The sequence below is a fragment of the Mirounga leonina genome, unplaced genomic scaffold (assembly GCF_011800145.1).
Source record: "Mirounga leonina isolate KUSES-001 unplaced genomic scaffold, KU_Mleo_1.0 Mir_171, whole genome shotgun sequence".
Taxonomy (NCBI): domain Eukaryota; kingdom Metazoa; phylum Chordata; class Mammalia; order Carnivora; family Phocidae; genus Mirounga; species Mirounga leonina.
The window spans coordinates 15,417,585-15,437,538 of NW_023270436.1; the positions used below are offsets into that span (position 1 = coordinate 15,417,585).

General features: G+C 45.5%; 1 protein-coding gene across 9 annotated transcripts in view; it reads left to right on the forward strand.

Moving 5' to 3' along the window:
* The first annotated feature begins 290 nt into the window (after positions 1 to 290).
* The window catches only part of TMEM233 (transmembrane protein 233), a 44,339-nt gene continuing 24,675 nt past the window's right edge, over positions 291 to 19,954 (forward strand). For 3 of the 9 annotated variants that reach the window (XR_004681427.1, XR_004681426.1, XM_035017114.1), the window contains exon 1: positions 447 to 2,174. Coding sequence is in view for 7 of the 9 variants with exons in the window: in XM_035017114.1 (XP_034873005.1) it covers positions 1,989 to 2,174 (186 nt within the window). In the remaining 2 variants the exon portion in view is untranslated. Of the gene's footprint in view, positions 2,175 to 19,954 lie in introns of all 9 variants that reach the window. The other 6 variants (XM_035017113.1, XM_035017115.1, XM_035017116.1 and 3 more) reach the window with 6 other exon arrangements.

The following is a 19,954-nucleotide window of genomic DNA, read 5'->3' on the forward strand; positions in this document are numbered from 1 at the left end:
CAGAGAGGGAGACAAACCATAAGAGACTCTTAATCTCAGGAAATAAACTGAGGGTTGCTGGAGTGGTGGGGGGTGGGAGGGGTGGGAGGGCTAGGTGATGGACACTGGGGAGGGTATGTGCTACGGTGAGTGCTGTGAATTGTGTAAGACTAATGAATCACAGACCTGTTACCTCTAAAACAAATAATACATTACATGTTAACTTAAAAAAATAATAAATAAAAAGCTGCTGAAATGTAATTACTATGGGGATCTACACTAAATAATATAAAGAGAAGATCTCCGAGGAAGTGACTAAGTTGACAGCTGAGAAATAAGAAGGAACAGCCCTGGGGCAGTCCAAGAGAACAGCATCCCAGGCAGAGAAAACAGCCAAAGCAAAGACTTGGTTGAGAACTCGATAGATCTGATTCTTTGTTTTATTCCCACTTGATTAACCAACCAAAATGGGGGAGAAAGCATTATTTCATCTTTATGTGTTCACATACTAAGCACAGACCTTGTCCTGGGCACTGTGCCAAGTGCTGATACAAAGATGAGCAAGATGGTCCCCTTTCTCAGAGAGTCTGCAGTCCAATGAGGGAGGCAGATAACAGAATCAGTATGGCCCCTTGAGAAGTGAGAGCATCCCAGATAATCGGTTCATGTTCTGAGAAAGTCAAGCAGATGCTTAATACTTTTGCTGCATTGTGATGTGAGCAACTATTTTTGAAACTATGCATAATAAAATTACTTCTATTTCTCTGTGGCCCTGCCAGCTCCCAATATCTGGATTTTGGGTGACATATATGCACCAAGGGATATTGGGTCTGAGATACTGCATAATGACTATATTTGGGGGGGGAATAGCTTCCTAATAAAAAAAACTAACATGTACAGAGCACTTAGATTCACCTGCTTTGAGCTGCAATTTTATAGTGTTCACAACATCCCTATGAGGAAGGGATTCCTATTATCCACTTTTTTCAGATGAAGGAACTGGAGCTCCGTGAGGTGAAGGGACTTTCCTGAGGTCATTCAACTCAAATGGGACAATTTCCCATCTCTGTCTGGGTTTGGAGCCTCAGTTCTGGTCCATAACCCCCTCTCATGAATTGCTTAGATAATGATGCAATTGCTCTCCTCATGCTGGTTGCCAAAGTAGACCCCTCTGTCTTCTTCCCATCCCAATTATCTACCTGGGTTGTCTACACCAGCCAGATGTACCTGCTTCTCCCTCCAGGGGCCCTCTAGGTAGAAATGTGGAGAGGAGAGGGCTCCTTGTTTGTACCCTTGGGAAAAAGTGGATGGCACCCAGACTGGCCCCTACTGGCTGGCTATACTCAGGCTTGCTCTCCAGAGGACCCCTGTGCAGTGCCCAAAGGGTTGGGCCCAATGCTGAGCACCTTGCTCCCTGTCCACCTGTCGGGGAAGAGAAATTACTGGGGCTCCGTGTTCCAAGTCTGAGAAGGGATCGGATCAGGAAAAAGCAAACTGTTAGTCAAAGGGAAGTAGTCAGTCTGTGGCCACCTGCACAGAGTTGGGTTGCCTTCTGTTACAGGAGGGAATGTATTCAAATTCAGCCGCTTGAAAAGATGAGCTGGTCATCTTGGGACCGCAGGTTGGCCAGTTTGCAACGTAAAGAACCTTCACTCTCCCCTGCCCTGAGCCTCCTTTTATTTCAGACTTAGAGGGAGTCTGTGCGCCTGCCTGATGGTCTCTGGGTGTGTCCTTCCAGGAGTGCCTGTCCCGTTTCTTACGGCTCCCTCCTCCTCCCTGCCGCCTCCCCCTCACTCCCTCGTTCCCTCCCTCCCTCTTGTGTGGAGGCTCTTGGCCCAGGTCCCTCAGCCGGGGAGGGTGCAAGCGGAGGATGCAGGAGAGGTGAGGTCACGTCTCCCTTGAGTCCCGCGCCGCTGACTTTTCAGAGCCTCGCCACGAGCAGTTGGCCTCAGTCTCCCACCGCGCGGACCCTGCACTCCTCCACCCACCCTGCCCCGCCGGCCTCGCCCATGTCTCAGTGCGACCCCAGCTCGGACTTCAAGAGGGCTCTGGACAGCAGTCCGGAGGCCAACACCGAGGATGACAAGACCGAGGAGGACGTGCCCATGCCCAAGAACTACTTGTGGCTCGCCATCGTCTCGTGTTTTTGCCCCGCGTACCCCATCAACATCGTGGCTTTCGTCTTCTCCATCATGGTGAGTGAATGAGGACCTGGAGCCGCCAGGGAGGGAAGACCTGGGAGGCGTTGCCAGAGTGCTGGGCACCCAGCGCGCTCTCCACCGCTCCCTTACGCACATCCCGGCTTTTCGGTCCTTTGCGCCTCCTCCTCACTTTTCTCAGGCTCTCAGCACTGTGTCCTCAACCACCGGCGCTTCCTCAGTGCTGCCTGCAGCGCTCAGAGCCCTGATCCAACCTCTCCCAGGCCGTCTTTCCACCTCCTTCCATCGCCCATCGTGCACTCTGTCCAACCCGGAGAGTTCTTCCGTGGACTCTGTGGCTTCTTTCCCTGCCTGCCTCCTCTGACATTCGTAGGCACCGGTCGGGTTCTTCTCAACCTGCTTTTCTAGAACCTCAAAGTGTGCCACCCTTGCAGGCAAAAAGCACGGCCCGTTCTCTAAGTGCACGGGTTCTAGGGCCCCCCTCTGTGCCCCGCCGGGGCTCCCCCTCTCCAGCGCGTGGCACTCTTTTAGCATGCAGTCTTTGCTCTACTGAGACCAGCGCTTCGCCCCGGCCACTTCCTGGGGGTCCCCAAGCGATTTCCGACGCCCTCTCCTTGATCCTGGTCCCATGCCTTCTTAGGCACCCCCTCTCCGGGGCAACAGCTCCTTCTTACTCTTTCTACGCCAGCTCCCTCTCCTTGGCACTCTCTGGCACCCCTTTGGCCCCCTCTTTCCAGCGCGCCCTCTCGCTCTCCAGGCTTTTCTGGAGCGCCCCTTTTGCCCCTCTCACCTGCAACGTGAGCCCTGACCTTTTACTCTTTCTGCCCCAGCATGTCGTAGTTCTTCCCTCATTTGCTGCGCGCAGGCCCTATCTCCGCCTTTCTTGGCATCCCCCAAGGGCTCCCAGGCTCCCCTCCATCGCTCAGTCCCGCGCCGAGGGCGCTCTCCGTAATGCACTGGCCACACCGTGCGCCCTTAGCGCGTCCGCCTCCCAAACCACGCGCCTCGGCTGCTGGTGTTCCAGTCTGTCCTCCCAGAGTTCGGCTCCGCGGCCCCTTTCAGCCCAGGTAGGAACTCCCGGGCGAACCCCACCAGGAGGGCGGCGAGCGCCCACGAGGCCCTGCCTTATTGACTGGAGCAGCTGGCCCGCGGGTGGCAGCGGGTAAGGTTCCGCCCGGCACTGTCCCGGGACAACCCTTGGCAGCGATCTACCTCCCCAATCGCAGACCGAGAGAGAGTCGGATGCAGCTCAGGGAAGATTGAGAGTCACCGCCCCCTTCCCCCATTCAAGTCCGCCCACACCTGCCCACGGGGGGCACCGTATTCGCTTCGTGGGTGCACACAAAGACCTCATTTGCACGCGCAACCTCTCTTCCCCAACCCCCGTTTGTCCCCTCTCCGTATCAACATTCAAGCGTGCCGCCACTTCCCTTCCGACTGCCTGGGTTCAAACCCTAGTTCCGACCACAGACTAGCTGTATGATCTCTGGAAATCACTGCATCTCTCTTAACTTCAGTCTTTTTGTCTGTAAAATGGGAATAATCGTAGCCATAATTTACTGAGGTTGCTGGATTAATGAGATGATTGTAAAATGCTTGGAACAGCGTTCAGTATGATGTTATTATTAGATCTTTACTCAAATGTCACTTCCTGAGGCCTTCCCTGATAGAGGTTTAAAATCAAAATCCCACAAGCTCTATTCCCCTTTCCTTGCTGTTTTCTGCCCAGAGCACTCCTCTTCACGTGACATACTGTTTTATTAATATGCTTACTCTCTGTGCCCCCTCCTTAGAGTATAAGCCCTATGAGGGTAGGAGTATTTGTGGGTGTTGTTTGTTGCTGTATCTTCGGCACCTAGAAGAGAATCTGGCAGGTGGCAGATACTCCATAAATACACGAAATGAATGCATGTGTGAATGAATGAATGGTGTTAATGGATCATGATGTCTGCCTCACTTCTGCTGCCTTTTTCCCCAGACTGGAGCCAGGAAAACTGTGGTATCAGGTTCCTTAGGACCAGCCAGCCAGTTTGCTCTCTTCCTTCCTCACCAGAAATACCAGTCTTGAGTTTTTCTCCAGGCAGTAGCAGACACTCTGGCTGGAATTGGTGCTCACACACTATCCTGATTTATTAATGAATCAGCAGCCACTTTGCCCTTTTTCCCAGCGCCAATTATAAAACTGCCTGCAAAGGCTTTTTCCTTCACTGATCTGAGATGAGCTAACACTCCAGCTCGTGGTGACAGGCTGGATACTAATGATGCCACTTGGTGTGTCCAGGGGGATAAGACTGGTACATGCTTTGAATGGAAACCTCTTTTTCTTATCCCCCCCCCCATTTCCTCCCTCAAGACTTTTCCAATAGTTTTATAGCAAGACACCACTCTCACACCAGAACACAGACACTGGACTTGGAAAGTTGACTAGACGCAAGTTTCACACCTTCTTAAAGCCTTGGTTTCTTCATCTAGAGAATGGGAATGTGAAAAACATTTTAAGTTGAGCAAAACTGTTATAAGGATGGTACAGGATAAGGCATGTCCAGCTCCCAGCATTGTGCTAGGTACATGCCATAATCGTTGCACAGATGGATTGATTTGGAGCCTGGAAACAACATAAGCCACATATGAAAACAAACAGAACATCAAATAAGTGAAACCCAAATTCTGAAGAGCTTCCCACACTCTCTCCCATCGTGCACCCTCTAAGGTGTTTTCCCACTGAAACCGTGCGGATCTGGGCTTGACACGTTTCATGATAAAGACTCCAGAGTCCAAAGAATAAAGAGGAAGAGGAAGGTGTGTAGGAGGAAGGGGGCGGACCAACTCTGCCTCTGTGTGCCTTGCTTATGATGTCTTGTGGGGTCTGGCTCTTTTCAAGTCTGACTTACCTGTAATTCGTGGTACAGCCAGGCACACTGTTGCTGGGTGTGGCACCAGTCCCCACGGAGGCATTACAAAATGATGGGGAGCATCTGTGGTGTCACAGTGATTTGGGGCCTTACTGGTATTTGTTGGAAAGGGCAAAGAGGACTAACATCCTGTAGTGCTGGAGTCTGTCCCCCAGTGCAGACCTGACCTACCCCAAACATCAACAACACCCCAATCAAGAAACACTGTAAGGTAATGCAAAGTGATATAAACATGACTGTATGGAAAATATTGATAAGGCTCAAAATAACTAGTTCCCAGCGATCTCAAAACAGTGAGACCTTTACTTATTAAACCAAGCCAGAGAAGACTTCTAGAAATTACCAAGTTGGAGGAGATGTTGGCAAATAAGAAAACGACTTCAAAAAAATACACATTTGAGAAGAACGTTCCTCAAGCTGTGGGCGTCTATGATCTTTCCACCACCCTATGCGGAGGTAGGGAAGTCCTGGGGGTTGTGAGGCAGTCAGTGCCCTGCAGACGAGAATCGGTACAACATGGCTTTGTCCTATTGGAACTTTGGTGGGTCAAGCGTTGCCAGTGGCAGAAACACGGAAATCTTGGCTTCTCTGTGTATTGAAAGTGCACTTAACCTGTACTCAATTTCAGGGATGCATATCTCAAGAACTTCTCCCCAGACTGGGCCACTTCTAGCCCATATCACATTTCCATGGGAATTTGAAAATGGCATCCCTTCTCCTCGCAGATGCAGCCCTGCACCAGGGCACATGGCTTAGAAAGTAGAGCCCAGGCTGGCTTTCAAGCCTCACTCCCCATGCTCCCACCCATCGCTGGTTATCTCTGTTTATGCCATCTGAAAGGAACTCCATAATTTCCATATGGCTTTTGACTCCAGAGAAAGAATGCCTGTTCATTCAACAAATATTTACTGAGCACCTATTATGTGCCAGGCTCTATCCCAGACATTGATATACTCCCTTACCTCTATCAAGGAGTAAATAAGATCAACAAGGTTTCTGTGCTATTAGATGTAGAAGGAGAAAAGTTCTAGGCAAATTGCAGGAGTACTGGCAATTTTAGGTTGAGTTCACCATCTGTTGGTTGTGTAGCTGGAATTTGCTACCTGACTCAAGAGACTGGAGCTGAGTCCATGCTGAGCCTCCATTCACACAGCTGAACCAATCTGGTCACTCTAAGTGTGGATACCAAATGACTTTGGACTGGGTGATCTATAAGCCTTCTTTCATCAGAACAACTTCTCCTTCACACTTACAGAAACTGTCTAGACACCAACCACTGAGGTTCAAGTCCTTTTCTGCCATTTACTATGTCCGTGATTTCATGCCACTGATTCAATCTTTCTGAGGCTTGGTTTTTCAATCTTTGTAAAATGGGGATCGTGATAGTACCTATTCAATGATAAAAGTTAAATGTTTTCATCCCATTGCCTGGGACATAGCTAGAACTCAGTAAGTATGATGACGATGGTGATGATGGGAAAGGATGATGATGTGTATATTTTAGGGATACATGCCATTGCCTTTTCCAGTGGCAGTTTTCCTCTTTTTATTGAGACCAGAAAATTCAGTAAGAACAAAAGCAATAACATGAAAATAGGTCACTGGAATAGATAATTGTTGTAGCCTATAAGTAAATATTAATGCTAAGCTGGGATGCATACAAATAAACAAGTAAGACTTTTGGTTCAGCATGGAATATTGAACAGGCCTATTTTTCTCCACTCCTTTCTGCAACCACTTAAAATAACAGTAAGTGAATCTAAAAGAGCACAAATACCCAAGGACAAGTTAGGGGAACAGATGAAGAGAGGAGAGAGGTGACAAATTCTTGGAACATGGAAAATGGCTAGTTGAGCATTGACTGACCTTACAGAGTAGATATTACTGAATTCTGAATCCTGCAGAAGAAGGAGCCAACAAGAAGAAAGTCCGTTTACCCTGAGAAACTGTAGAAAGGCTCAGAAATTTGAGGTGCCGATTAAAGATACAACCTTTGAAGGTAGGAATAAAGAGTAGGGATGAAGAGTGGAGGAGTGTTTGAAAGTCTTGTTTAAGAAGTCAGTACTATAGGCGCCTGGGTGGCTCAGTTGGTTAAGCGTCTGCCTTCGGCTCAGGTCATGATCCCAAGGGTCCTGGGATCGAGTCCTGCATTGGGCTCCCGGCTCAGCGGGAAGCCTGCTTCTCCCTCTCCCACTCCCCCTGCTTGTGTTCCTGCTCTCAGTGTCTCTGTCTCTGTCAAATAAATAAATAAAATCTTTAAGAAAAAATAAAAAAGAAGTCAGTACTACCAGAGATCATCTGCCAGTCCATGCTGTAGGCACCTGACAGAAGATGGGAGATTTGCTCTCTGGTGAGATTAAACAGAATGGCTCTAGACACCAGGCACAGCTGAGGGTAAAGTTAAGGTATCATTGAACAAGGAAGGCTCTAGCTCCTGTACCCACTTTGTACCCCGACCCTGGCATCCAGGCAGGAGATTGGAGAATTTCTCTCCAAGAATGTGACTATACCAAAAGAAAAAAACCTACAGGGCGCCTGGGTGGCTCAGTTGGTTAAGTGACTGCCTTCGGCTCAGGTCATGATCCTGGAGTCCCGGGATCGAGTCCCGCATTGGGCTCCCTGCTCAGCAGGGAGTCTGCTTCTCCCTCTGACCCTCCCCCCTCTCATGTGCTCTCTCTCTCTCAGTCTCTCTCTCTCAAATAAATAAATAAAATCTTTAAAAAAAGAAAAAAAAAAAAGAAAAAAACCTACAGATACAAACATGTAGAAGTTCTCCAGAGAAATAATAAAAGCCCCACCCAATCATGAGTGGCTGCCCATCTGTTGATAGGCCCATCCTCACCCACAGAACTTCCAAGAAGTTTTTCAGTGTCTCACTTTCAAATAGGAACAGGCAGAGGAAGATTATCGGACATTTAAGCAATTCTTCTGAATTAAGAGACCTGTGGTTTACAGAAGAAATGAAATGTAAGGAAATAAATAATGCCAAAAGCAGAAGAAAATTTAAGGATAGATGATGAACATCCTTAGAGAAATAAGAAATTATGTGGTGTCCACAAAACAAGGACAGGTTGGGAAAAAAATAAATCAGAGAAGCAAAACAAAGATTTGGGGAATTAAAAATATGAGGGTAGATTTTTTTAAAAAGTGGAAGGATTAGAAGTCAAAGTTGAGGGAAGCTCAAGGAAGTAATACAAAAATCAAAAAAGATAGAAAATGTGGAAGCAACTCAAATGTCCATCAACAGATAAATGGATAAGTAAAATTTGGCATACACATACAATGGAATATTATTCAGCCTTTCAAAGAAAGGAAATTCTGACGCATGCTACAACATAACCCTTGAAGACATTATGCTAAGTGAGAAGCCAGCCACAAAAGGACAAATATTGTAGGATTCCACTTATGTGAGGCACCTAGAGTAGTCACATTCATAGAGACAGAAAGGAGACGGTGATTGTTAGTGGCTAGAGACAGAGGGGAATGTTTACTGGTACAAAGTCTCAATTTGGGAAGATGGAAAGTTCTGGAGACAGATGGTGGTGATGGTTGCACAACAGTGTGAATGTACTTAATGTCACTGAACTGTGCCCTTAAAAATAGTTAAAATAGTAAATTTTATGTTATATATATCTTATCACAATAAAAAAATGAGGAAGGAAATTTTCCTCCCCCAAAAGATGGAAATAATAAAAAAATACAAGAAAATTTGAGAATTGTTCCCAGAAATCCAACATCCAATCAGAAAGTTCATAAAAGGGGTGCCTGGGTGGCTCAGATGGTAAAGCGTCTGCCTTTGGCTCAGGTCATGATCTCAGAGTCCTGGGATCGAGCCCCATGTCAGGTTCCCAGCTCAGCGGGGAGTCTGCTTCTCCTTCTCCCTCTCCCCCTGCTCATGCTCTCCCTCTCTCTGTATCTGTCTGTCTCAAATGAATAAATAAAACCTTTAAAAAAAGAAAAGAAAAAAGAAAGTTCAAGAAAATCCAAACGAACAAAGGGAGGAAATTATTAAATAAATAATACAGGAAAAATGTCTAGAACTGAATGCTTGAGTTTCCAGATTGCAAGAGTCCCTTGGTACCCAATAAAATGAATGAAATTATATGTGTACCAAAGCACATCATGGTGAAATTTCAGATATTTAAGGGTAAAATTTCTCTCCAATCCTACAAATTTATAAGAAGAAAAAACATGCCATGGATGCATTCATAATGGCTTTGGAATTCTCATCAGTAATGCTGAAAGTTAAACAGTGGAACAATGACTTCAAAATCCAAAAGGAAAATTATTTCCAACCTCAATTTAGACCCATCCAAGCAATCAGTCAAGGGAGAGAAAAGAATAGGCATTTTCAGACATTCAAGATCTCAAAAAAAAAAAAAAAAAAAAAAATCCGAACAACAGCAACAAAAACTACCTGCCATACACCTTTTCCCAGCAAGCTATGGGAGGATGTGCTCCCCCAGAACAAAGCAGTAAATCAAGAAAGAGAAAGACATAGGATCCAGCAAAAAAGGTCCAACACAGAAAAGAGGCAAAGAGAAATCCTCCTCAAAACAAGGCAACAGGTCTTGTAAACCCGCAAAGGATACAGTTGATAATGGATCGGTGGTCTGAAAGCCATTGTCAAAATCCATTATCTGGTCATGGGCTGGCACAGTGAGCTACAGCCCTGCTCTGTGCCTGACCACACCTGCTCTAGAAGACAAGGTCTGTGGTCAAAAAGAAAGTAAATACCCACAGGATAAAAGACAAACCAAACTGACTGTTCTTTCCATCTGACCCAGGCTCCACTGGGGACTGCTCATCCATCAAAACTAGATTTCAAGTGGACTTCAATTAAGTTTAGAGGGAAGTTTTTTGGGGCTTTTTTTGTGACCAAGGCAGAACTTGGAAATAACAGGTCTCAGTCCAGGCAGCTAACCCAGGAGATTTCACACTGCTCACTAGTTGGAGCTCTAAATGTTGTAGCTCATTGGGTGTGACTTCTCTCAATCCTCTTTGGCTTTTCCCACGTGATCATTAGCTGAGAAATGGGGTAGTAATATTATGGACCCTTATGATTTATCTCTTATGAATTCCTGCACATGAAGCTCTGAAGAGTATTAAAATGGTTCAAGATGATAAAGATCTTACCTGAAGTGTGCCACTGTTGGAAATTTTTATTTTATTTATTTATTTGACAGAGACACAGCAAGAGAGGGAACACAAGCAGGGGGAGTGTGAGAGGGAGAAGCAGGCTTCCCACCGAGCAGGGAGCCCTCTGCGAGGCTCAATCCCAGGACCCTGGGATCATGACCTGAGCCAAAGGCAGACGCTTAACAACTGAGCCACCCAGGTGCCCCAGAAAATACATTCTAAATACTGATAAAATGATATAATGGCTGTGTCATAAGCTAATATAGGAAATATAGATGAAACAAGAATGGCTGCTAATAGATAGTGAAACTGGGCTATGGGAGCATGGGGATTCATTATATTATTTTCTTGATTTTTTTCATGTTTAAAAAATTCCATTACAGTTTTTTTTTAAAAAAAAAGGAAAAGGAAAAAAAGAAGTCCAGCCAGAACTTGTTTCCCAAAGTCATCAAACACTGCCCAGATAACAACAGCAGCTATTAAATGAGCTGGCAAAACGGGGCCATGGTTGAGGTGCAGTTTGTCATTAATTAGTAAGCAAATTATTTCTCACTTATAATGTATGAATTTTAATGATGACTTTGGAGGAAACCTGCAAATAATTATCAAGGGGAGACCAGGTAGGAGGAGTCACCTTCCAGAACAGTGCTTCACAAACTTTAACCACTTGAGGATCTTGTTAAATGCAGACTTCACTCCTCTTTCAAAACTCAGCTGGAAAATCACCTCGTCCATAAGGCCTTTCTTGATTACCTCCCTCACCCTGGGTTGTGCCCATTATACTCTGAACAGATTTCTCTCAGGACACCTTTACTTCTTTGCACCAATTTGTGTATGTGAACCCCTTGAGGTGGCACCGTGGGCCCCAGGGACTAGCACAATGCTGAGCACATGGTCAGTAGGTAACATATGTTGAATGAATGAATGACTGGCTAAAGAGACCTAAGTTTTTCCCTACCTTTATCTCTGAGGATTCCCCTCCCTTCCCAGCCGTGTTCTGCATTTCTGCCAAAACTTTTTTGAAAAATATCCAGGAGGGGCGCCTGGGTGGCTCAGTTGGTTAAGCGACTGCCTTCGGCTCAGGTCATGATCCTGGAGTCCCGGGATGGAGTCCCGCATCGGGCTCCCTGCTCGGCAGGGAGTCTGCTTCTCCCTCTGACCCTCCCCCTCTCATGCTCTCTCTCTCTCATTCTCGCTCTCAAATAAATAAATAAAATCTTAAAAAAAAAAGAAAAGAAAAATATCCAGGAGACCCAGGCTATCGCCACAGGTCACTGAGCGGTTGGCCAAAGCTTGGTTCTTGTGATAACTTTCCTGGCTGGTCTGGAGCTCACCAACATCCTCATACTGCAGCCCAATGGGTCCACATTTGGAAATTGGTCTCTCTTCTCAACGTGCTAGGATTACGCGCTCCACTCATCCAGAAATTTGATGCCTTCAGAGTGTGAGCCTGAACATATCTGAAAACCTCCAGTTATTGCAAGTTCAAGAAGTAAGCCAGACTTTTCAAAAACCACGCTTCTCGGACAACTGGTTCTGCTCAATGTTAAAAAGTTTTGCCAAAAAAAGGGGTAGGGAGGGGGGTGATGAAATTGAGAAGTCAAATGCTAAATTAAGCAAAAATAAACTGTTTCCTTTCCTTTGGGGTTTCTCAGAACCTTTGGCCAAACACTGTGCCTTGTGGTTCTTCAGTGGAATAGTGTTAACACAGAGCATTTACTAAGCATGCTGCCCAGGATCCTTTGATCCTAAGGCTAATACACCACACAAAGCACACTTTGGTTAATACCGTTCTTAATGATTGTGGTTCTCATGGCTTAATGGACTGAGCCATTGTTGATAGGGAGGAATGGCAGTGTCTCCATCCCTAACATTCTTGCATTATAGACCCACCTCGCTCCACTTTCTTCCAACATAAGTATTTTCTTTTTTTTAAAAGATTTTATGTATTTATTTGAGAGAGAGAATGAGAAAGAGACAGCACGAGAGGGGGGAGGGTCAGAGGGAGAAACAGACTCCCCGCCGAGCAGGGAGCCCGATGCGGGACTCGATCCCGGGACTCCAGGATCATGACCTGAGCCGAAGGCAGTTGCTTAACCGACTGAGCCACCCAGGCGCCCCCCAACATAAGTATTTTTAATGGGCCTCCCTAGCCAAACTTCTGCTGATGTTCTTCCTCCCTCGTTCTCTTCTATAGGTGAAATTCAGAAATTCATCCTTCTGTTTCCTTTACTCTTTATAGTGTATGTCCTATTCCCCCAAACTGAAGGAGACTTTCTGTATTTAACTCCCTCTTTTGATAACTTCATTTGTTCTTTGTTCTGGATAATTTTGGTAGTGTGGTATTGCCATTATCATCAACAACATCATCATATTTGTCCATATGTCTTTACTTCTCAAAACATTTCCATATGGACACAATTTCACTTTTTCCTCGCAAAATCCCAGCAAGGTATGCAGGAAAGTTGTTTGCCCCATTTATCCATGAGGAAACAAAGCTTGGAAAGGTGACACTGAGTAATGTATAGAATTGTTGAATCACTATATTGAAACTAATATAACACTGTATATTAATTATACTGGAATTTTTTTAAAAAAAGAAAAGAAAGGTGACCCTAGTGGACAAAATCAAACATGATAGTCCTTGCCCCCATGTAGTTTACAGTCTAGACTCTTGAAGGATTATGATCAGGTGGCTATGCCCCACCCTTTGATAGGAATACAGCTTGGATGTTCTGAAAGCTTTCCCTTTTAATAGATCTGCCCCAACAATAGAATAAGCATCATATAATACTCTCAATCAAGCCTGGCAGAATTCCTCTCTAGCTTTTTGGTTTTAATGATAGATAGGCAAAAGGAAAATTCCCACTTGTCCTTGAAGATATTTATGGAGAGAAACAGCCCAGAAGCACAAGAAGGAGATAGACAAGCATGAATGAATAAAAGGGTGATGGCGAGGAAATGTGCCTTGTGATCTGCAAGCCCCATCTCTGAACTCCCAGTACTACCTTTAGGCACAGAAACTTAGGAGCAAGCAAAATCAAAATGAGAAATCCCAAAGTCATCTGAAAACTCAGACATTACTACTAAAGTGCCCATGTCCATCAAGCTATTTTGATGGAGCCTTGCTATTGAGGAGTTAGGGATCTAAGACAATGCTGATCTATATAAAAAAAGTTCTTACACCTGAACAGAAGCATCTGAGGCTGTGTTCAGGCATTAATGTAAGTCTATATAGGTATGTGAGTCTGTGTGTGTGTGTGAGAGAGAGGAGAGAGACAGAGACAAATAAAGAGGCAGAGATACACACACATAGACAGAGACAGAGAGGTAACCTCACTTCCCACTGGCCAAATATGTACTAGAGATTCAGGGATGGTGAAGAGGAGGATGGTTTTGAGAGAAGAGGTGTTTTTGTTTAAGATTTATTTATTTATTTGAGATAGAGAGAGAGAGAGAGAGAGCATAAGCGGGGGTAGGGGCAAAAGAAGAGGGAGAAGCAGATTCCCTGCTGAGCAGGGAGCCCGACACGGGACTCTATCCCAGGCCCCTGAGATCATGACCTGAGCCAAAGGCAGATGCTTAACCGACTGAGCCACCCAGGTGCCCCAAGAAAAGAGGTGCCTTAAAGAAAAGGGAACATATTCTAAAATCAGGATTTCAATATTGGCAATTCAGTAGATCAAACAATAGCAAACAAAAATTTAAAACATACTATTTTCCATAGCGAAGCCCACTTTTTTGTTCTCTCAACCACACAGAGGGCACCTGATGCTCCTGAGGTAAGTTCTTCATGCTTTTGAAGAACATGTGGCTCATAGTATCTCCCCTTGAGCAACACTTTCCTAGGGATCTACCAACAGAAAGAAATGGACTCTGGCAAGAATGTCTCTAACACTTCAACATCCCATAAGCCCCCCAAAAAGTCCCTTCCACATTTGTGCTTGACTGTGACAAAGTCCAAAACCCATTTTCAACGAGAAGGAAAACAGAAGAGGCAGGGCATGTGGCAAATAGACATCTGTATGGCCAAAGACAGAGAAAGCCTGGGTCACCAGCCTTTTCTTCCAATTATGGCATCCTTGGCCCCAGCCGCCATGGTAGGAAGTTGGTTGGGCAGCACTTAGCTCCGAGCTTCAAAGAGGAAAGGTGGGAAAAGGAATTCAGATGAGGGAAGAGAGCTTTAAGCCAACACAAACATCACTCGAATATGCCTGGTCCCCCTTGGAGAAGATACCACAGCATTTGGGAAACCTCTGGCCACTTTTCAAGGTTAGGAAGTAAGGAGGGGGGGGGTTCTCTCATATTCATTCACTTGTCCAACAATGTTTGAACACTTAATATGTGCCAGACATTATGGTGACCCTTTTTTTTTTTTTAAGATTTTATTTATTTATTTTTTAGAGAGCGAGCGAGAGAGAAACAGCATGAGAGGGGAGAGGGTCAGAGGGAGAAGCAGGCTCCCCGCCGAGCCGGGAGCCCAATGTGGGACTCGATCCCAGGACCCTGGGATCATGACCTGAGCCGAAGGCAGACGCTTAACCATCTGAGCCACCCAGGTGCCCTATGGTGACCCTTAATACAGCTGGCATTTGGGGCATCTGTGAGCTAGCTGGTTCTCTGACTAGAAGAGGCCTACATGTTGGGTCAGTGAATTAACTTCTCTCCTTCCCCTCAAGATTTGTGAACCGGTTGAGAAAGAAGACACAGGAAACAAACAGATGATCTATTTGCAGAGTGTGGCTTCAGATCCACGCCAAAGGGATCCACTCTGCCCCAGATTGGGCAAACTTGCCCAATACTCCATGGGCTGCACAGGACAACCACAGCCTTCCCTGTTTGTTGAATGAGACAGTCAAGGTCTCAGCTCTCTAGGAACTTGTCTTAGTGGGAGAAGACAGACCATATACAGGTTAGCACATAAACAAGATCATTTCAGAGAGTGGTAAGCACTGTGAAGAAAATAAGCAAGGAAGTATGAGAGAGAAAGACTAGTGGGGGCAGGAGGTGGAGAAGAGAATCTACGTTAGAAAGGGTGGTTGGCTGAAGGATGAAATCAAGCCAGCCATGGGAAGATCTGGGCAGAGCCAGGAAGTGCTAAGGCCCTGGGGTAGAATAAGCATGGTGGCAGAATATTCCAGGGACAAATACGATGATATCTATGTCATCCACTTAAAATGGACCTAACTCCCCCAGGAAGGAATCCCAGAATAGGCCACAAAATAGAGAACTAGGGCTTCTGTTATCCAGGGTGGGCGGGGGGAGAGGGGATGTCACACAAGAGCTCTTCATAGATCATTACTTTGCCTCGGCCCCAAGCCATACTGCTCCCACATGTAGGAGCAAATTCTTGGTTTACTTTTACTTCAACCCTCATTCCAAACTAGAACAATCACTCAGAACTAATCTGGTCCCTGAAGAAGCAATATCCATTTTTGCCTGGGTCCCAGTTTCCCTAAGGCATTCATGACCTGTGAGTGCAAATATAGTTGACATTAATAAACAACAGCCCAGGCTTCACTGGTTCTTGGCCCTCCCTGCCACGTCAACTCCCGCAAAATTCCTTTCTGTATTTCTGAGAGGTGTTTCTCACGTGCTCACACAAAACTCTAATGCGCTGTTAACACCAGCAGGGCCTGGCAGCTGCTTCCGGTGGACACTGGGGTAACTGTCAAATGCCCCCCGGGCTGCTTCTAAGCCTTCACATCATCGCTTGCCTGACACCATGAACTTCTCTGGCCTCCATCATTTGTCCACTGGAGCCCTCGAGATGCAAAAGCTCTGTCACCAGGCCTTGCTTCTTTAAAAAAAAAAAAAAAAGTGTACAACTCAAGTGATTTTTAGTATACTCACAAGGTTGTGCAATCATTACCAGTCCTTAATTCCAATAAATTTTCATCACCCCAGAAAGAAATTCCATACCCATTAGTAATCATTTGCCATGCCTCTTTCCCCTAACCCCTGGCAACCACTAATTGACTTTCTGTATCTATGGATTTACCTATTCTAGACGTCATGTATAAATGGAATCATACATTATATGATCTTTTATGTCTGGCTTCTTTCACTTAGCATAGTGTTTTCCAGGTTCAGCCATGCTCACGCACCAGTCAGTACCTCTTTTTAAAGTGAGGTAATATTCCATTGTATGAAAAGACCACATTTTGTTTTTCCATTCACTTGTTGATGGACATTTGGGTTGATTCCATTTTTTTGGCTATCATCAGTAATGCTCTATGAACGTTCATGGATAAGTTCTTGTGTGTGTATGTTTTCTTCTCTTGGGTGTATACTTAGGAGCGGAATTGCGGAGTCATACAAAGTAACTCTATGTTAACTTTTTTAGAAACTGCCGAATGTTTCCAAAGCAGCTGTGCTGTTTGGACAGTTTCATGCAGGAGGGTTCCAGTGTCCCCATCTCCTCAATAAAACTTGTCTGTTGTTTTTTAAATATTTTTTATTTTATTTGTTTTAGAGAGAGAGAAAGAGCACGAGTGCAAGTGGGGGAGAGGGCAGAGGGAGAGGGACAAGCAGACTCCCCAGTGAGCGCAGAGCCTGACGTGGGGCTCCATCCCAGGACCCTGAGACCATGACCTGAGCCGAAATCAAGAGTCAGATGCTTAGGGCGCCTGGGTGGCTCAGCTGGTTAAGCAACTGCCTTCGGGCTCAGGTCATGATCCTGGAGTCCCGGGATCGAGTCCCGCATCGGGCTCCCTGCTCGGTGAGGAGCCTGCTTCTCCCTCTGACTCTCCCCCCTCTCATGTACTCTCATTCTCGCTCTCTCAAATAAATAAATAAATCTTTAAAAAAAAAAAAAAGTCAGATGTTTAACTGACTGAGCCCCCCAGGTGCCCCTTGTCTGTCTTTTTTATTCTAGCCATCCTAGTGGGTATCTTGTGGTTTAGATTTGCAGCTTCTCAATGACTAATGATATTGAGCCTCTTCTCATGTCCTTATTGGCCACTGTATATCTTGTTTGAAAAAAACGTCTAGGGGCGCCTGGGTGGCTCAGTTGGTTAAGCGACTGCCTTCGGCTCAGGTCATAATCCTGCAGTCCCAGGATTGGGTCCCATATCGGGCTCCTTGCTCAGCAGGGGGTCTGCTGCTCCCTCTGACCCTCCCCCCTCTCAAGTGCTCTCTCTCTCTCATTCTCTCTCAAATAAATAAATAAAATCTTTAAAAAAAAGAAAGAAAGAAAAAAACGTCTATTCAGATCCTTTGCCATTTTTAATTGAGTTGTCTTTTTGTTGTTGAATTGTAAGAGTTCTTTATATATTCTGGATATAAGTCCCTTATCTGATATCTAATAGGCTGTCTGGCCCTTGCTTCTTTCACTTGCTTTGAGACCCTAGTCCGGGGAGGGGGGGGGAGTCTATGTGTTGCAGAGTTTCCAATAAAACAACTTTTTTCTTTTTCTTTTTTTTTTTTTTTTGCTTGTAGCCTCTCTCTCCAGCTCCCAGCAAGAACTGGCAACAGAGTCAAAGGCAGATACTGGTGGTTCAGGCTCTGCACTCAACTCGAGTTCTAAACCCTGCCCCATCCCTTCCACCTACCTTCTCTGAGCCTTGGTTTTCCCACCTATACACTGGGAATGTTAGTGCAGATCTTTCCATTGTTTTCAAGAGGAAATGAGGCACTGCTGGGTCCTTCACAGGCATGATCTCAATTAAGCCTCACAAACAGCCTGTGTTGTAGACATTATTACCCCCATTTTACAAATGAGGAAAACTGAGACTCGGAGCCATCCCTACAAGGCCTTATTTTCCTTTGAGGTCAACTACGACCATGTTAAAGATTCAAATATCTATTGTATAATACTGTCTGTAATAAAATGAGATATAGCACAATTCACATAAACATAGACCAGTACTGGGGGCAGGGGGGTGGCTTCCATTTAAGTGAAAAACTGTCAGTAACTCTGGCTTATGAAGTAAAAGTGGCTAAAACTCCCTCATGAGCGCTTGACCTCAAGCCACAAATTATTTATTCTGGTCATTCACACAGCAAACCCATGTCTGCCATTCTAAGGCAGAAGCCCACCCTTCAGGACTCTGACACAGAAGTTCGATGACTCAGTTTACCCTCTGTTCTGCCACTACCAAAATGACTGGTCGCCTTGTTCAGAAAGTTAAGTTGGCCAACTGCTTCATGTCAGTGTTTATTTGCATTGTTTGTGTTACTGGTTTGCTTTTCTGTCCATTCAACCTCGTATAAGGGAACTGAAGGAATACTAAGTGTCAGACCCTCCATTAGGCACTGGGAAAAGGGTGATGAGTAAAAAGTAAAAACGCTCATGGAGCTCACAATCAGGTGGTGGAGTCACTCAGCAACAGGGTAAAATAACTGAGTCGCATCAAGAGGAGGGCATGAAGGAAACAGATGAAGACTGAGACAGCACATAGGTCAGGCGACCTACTGAAGATGGGGTGACCTGAGAAGGCTGCCCTGAGGAAGTAGACATGAAAGCTGAGACCGGAAGAAAGAACAGGCACTGGCCACATGAGACATCAAGGGAGGAGGGCTTCCAGCAGAGGAAATGACCAGGACAAAGACGGCGGTGGGGGTGGGGGGTCTGGAAAGAGGGAGGTGGGGAGCAAGGATGAAGGTTCCAAATGGGGCTGGAGAGGCAGGCAGAGGTCAGACCCTGCAGGGCTTGGCAGGCCATGATTAAGAACATGTGTCTCTCTCCCAGAGCAATGGGGAGGGGAGGACAGGTTTCCAGCCAAGGTCACTCAGGGCTCCCATCCCATCTCCCAACATGAGTGATTTATGCTGTCTTCTCTTCTGGCATTATCAGACATCAAGAGCTTTCCAGAAAAGCTACTTCCCACTGTGATGTCACTGCCTGCTTCACTGCTTACCTGTCCCAGGTAACAGAAATGTGTTCTATGACCTACCAAGGGGGAAGAGGACTTTTGGTTTTTACCCAGGTCTTTTTTTTCTTAACAGTAGACATAATCCTAAGGAGGAGCAATTGGGCAAGGGGAATGTGGAGCATACCAAAGTGTATATATATACATATTTTTTTAAGATTTTATTTATTTATTTGACAGAGAGACACAGCGAGAGAGGGAACGCAAGCAGGGGGAGTGGGAGAGGGAGAAGCAGGCTTCCCGCCGAGCAGAGAGCCCCATGTCAGGCTTGATCCCAGGACACTGGGCTGAAGGCAGACGCTTAACGACGGAGCCACCCAGGTGCCCCATACCAAAGTATATCTAACAGCTCATTTGTTTTCATCCTCATCAATCAGCATATGGCATAATAATAATAATATCGATGTAATAGCTAATGCTTACAGGCGCGATTTCCCAAGCACTGCTCAAAGCACTTTACGTGTATTAACTCATTTAATCCATAATGACCAGGAAACCAAAATATAAAAACAACAACAAATGACAATGTCTCCCATTGTTATTATTTTGTGTTTGGGGGCTAATTTTGTTCGAGGGTGAATGTGGGATTTCTGAGCACGTTTGGTGGTAGGCAAGAACAAAGAAAATGAACAAATTTAGGACAGGGAGATCAGTAGCACAGATTAGAGACATATTTGCCCTATTTTTCACATCAGTGGCCAAGGTTTTATTAAATTGGAATCAAATCAGCTACATGAAGCTGGGTTATCCACAGTGTATTAAATCTAGCTCTTAGGTTCTTGTGGACATAAAGACGTAGTTATCGTAAGAGCTTTGCCAATTAACTTATTATCATTCGCTGAAGTTTGTAGCCCCCTTAGAAAGCTGCCTTTGGAAGCAAACACATTATTTG